The 2254-nt window shown below is 37.4% G+C and overlaps 1 protein-coding gene across 1 annotated transcript; it reads left to right on the top strand.

Annotated features, from left to right (window-relative positions):
- Positions 1 to 1407: 1407 nt before the first annotated feature.
- Positions 1408 to 1854, top strand: HELRODRAFT_86763 (hypothetical protein; the record flags this gene model as incomplete). Its single annotated transcript, XM_009028214.1, has 1 exon — positions 1408 to 1854. One exon carries the CDS (start codon positions 1408 to 1410, stop codon positions 1852 to 1854), a length of 447 nt encoding a protein of 148 aa, XP_009026462.1.
- Positions 1855 to 2254: the final 400 nt, after the last annotated feature.

The following is a 2254-nucleotide window of genomic DNA, read 5'->3' as shown; positions in this document are numbered from 1 at the left end:
AAAAGTGATAAAGTAGATCGCTAAAACTTTGTCAACGTAATTAATAGCTATGTTTTTTCTATTTTATACTTCAATGTCTTTAATTATTTTTTAAAATTTAAATGAATCACAAAAATAAATTTCAAATTCATTATTTGATGCATCTTTACTAGAAAAGCTCTCAAAATAAATACAAAATGATGAAAGCAGTTACAAGAAACAAAATAATGATTTTTCTTTATGTAGCTAATTAATGAAAATCTAAAACTTTTTTTGAAAATCTAGATCATTCAAAAACTATGTTATTTGTAGAATTAACGACATTTTGAAAATCTAGTTAGTAATAACTAAAGTCACCTTGCCTATACTGAAGGTGAATGCCTTAATAACTGCATTACAAATGTAGAAACCGTTGGTAAGTTAATAATAATCAGGGACCTCTTGATATGCTAAACAGGCCTCTCCAGCAACGCTCATGAGCATCATGTAATCAATTAATTATTGAAAAATATTTACAAAAAAGTCAACTAACAATATTGATGTTGCTGAGCTTGAGCCTTTATGGTGGCTGTCATGAGAGAAGACGATGAGGATGAAGCCATGATTGTGTTTTGTTGCTGAGGTTGTTGCGTTAAACTAAACAGGTTCCTGTACTGGTTATTGTAGAGGTCGTTGTGCAGGTTAGGAGTGGCTCCAAGAAACAAACTTGGCTGGCTAGCCGCAATAGCAACTGGGGTTAATAATGGAGGTGGTGCTTGAGTTGCTGATGGTGGCTGAGCAGCTGCTGCTATGTTGAAACTGTACTGACCAAACTGACAAATGATGTAAAAATACGGAATAAAAATGCAAAAGAAAAATTATATAAAATTTTTTTGTAAGTATGTATTGACTGACTTACCTTATTATCTTATTTAAAGTTTTTTTAATTGGTAGTAAGAAAGGGTTACATAAGGTGAAGTTATAATGCAAAATTAAAAAATTTTTTGGGAGTTGGAACCTGGAGTCGGGTATTTTTCATCCGATTCCGACACTCTGCTTTCAGTTCTAAATGTATAAGTGCATATACTGAAGATGCAAAAATAGTGAATTTGGCAAAGGTCACCTAGCTGTTGGTCCTGGGCATGACATAAAACTGCATCTACGCTGCCTTGCGTGCTTTTGAGCAAAAGGTTAGGCCCACCGCTTATAACTGGTGGTTGTCATCAGGATGGGCGTCCGGATGTAAAAACTTTTCCCCAAATTACTCTTATGCCATTACAAAGAAAATAAACGGCCCCTAGTCCCTAGCAGGCCTTAAGTGGTCAAGGGGTGCCAAGAATCCCTGGAAAGTATGTAATAGCGGAGGGATGTTGCAGAAAAATTCAGAATGGCCCTTCTATGGTACTTAGACTTGGAACGCTCAATGTTGGATCAGTGACTGGCCGCAGCATGGAAATCGCAAAAATCCTCGAGCGTAGAAGGATTGACATCTGCTGCCTTCAGGAAACCCGATGGAAATCGAATGGTGTCTGTCATGTCAACTCAGACAAAAAAAAATGTAAACTATTCTGGAATGGTCAAAAGACGGCCAAAAATGGTGTTGGAATCTTTGTTAGAGAACCGCTAGCTCAAGAAGTACTGGATATTAAAAGGATTAATTTACGTCTCATGGGGATCAAGCTTCGCATAGAAAAGCATACAATGATTATTTTTTCTGCATACGCACCAGAGACAGGCGAATCAGAAGAGATGAATAATGACTTCTGGGCTGCATTCTCTGACACCATCTCAACAATACCAAAATCTGAAACAATCCTGATTGGAAGCGATCTCTATGACCACGTTGGAGAAAAAATAGATGGTTTTGACAACGTACATGGCGGTTTTAGTTATTGAGAACGGAATGAAGATGGCAACCGCATCCTTGAGTTTGCTGAAAGTCACGAGTTTTGTTTACTGAACACATATTTTAGAAAGAGGTTGGAACATCTCATAACATACAAAAGTGGACCATCAGCCATGCAAATTGATTTCTTCGCTGTCAACCAACAACACCGAAGGCTATTCAAAAACGTCAAAGTTATACCTGGCGAATCATGTGTCGCCCAACATAGACTCCTTGTGACAGACCTGGTTGTCGAACTGTCAAAACATAAGTCTAAACAAATGCCTTGGAGAATAAAAACGTGGAAGCTAAAAAGCAATAATCATCGAGAAAAATGTCAACAGATTGTCGCCACACAGTTAGACCACCAATCGCAAGCCAGTACAGATTGGAGTACATACAAAACCGTTT

This window comes from Helobdella robusta (genome assembly GCF_000326865.2).
Source record: "Helobdella robusta unplaced genomic scaffold HELROscaffold_54, whole genome shotgun sequence".
NCBI classification, from domain to species: domain Eukaryota; kingdom Metazoa; phylum Annelida; class Clitellata; order Rhynchobdellida; family Glossiphoniidae; genus Helobdella; species Helobdella robusta.
The sequence above is the reverse complement of the archived record's forward strand: the minus strand, read 5'-3'. Positions and strand labels throughout refer to the sequence as shown.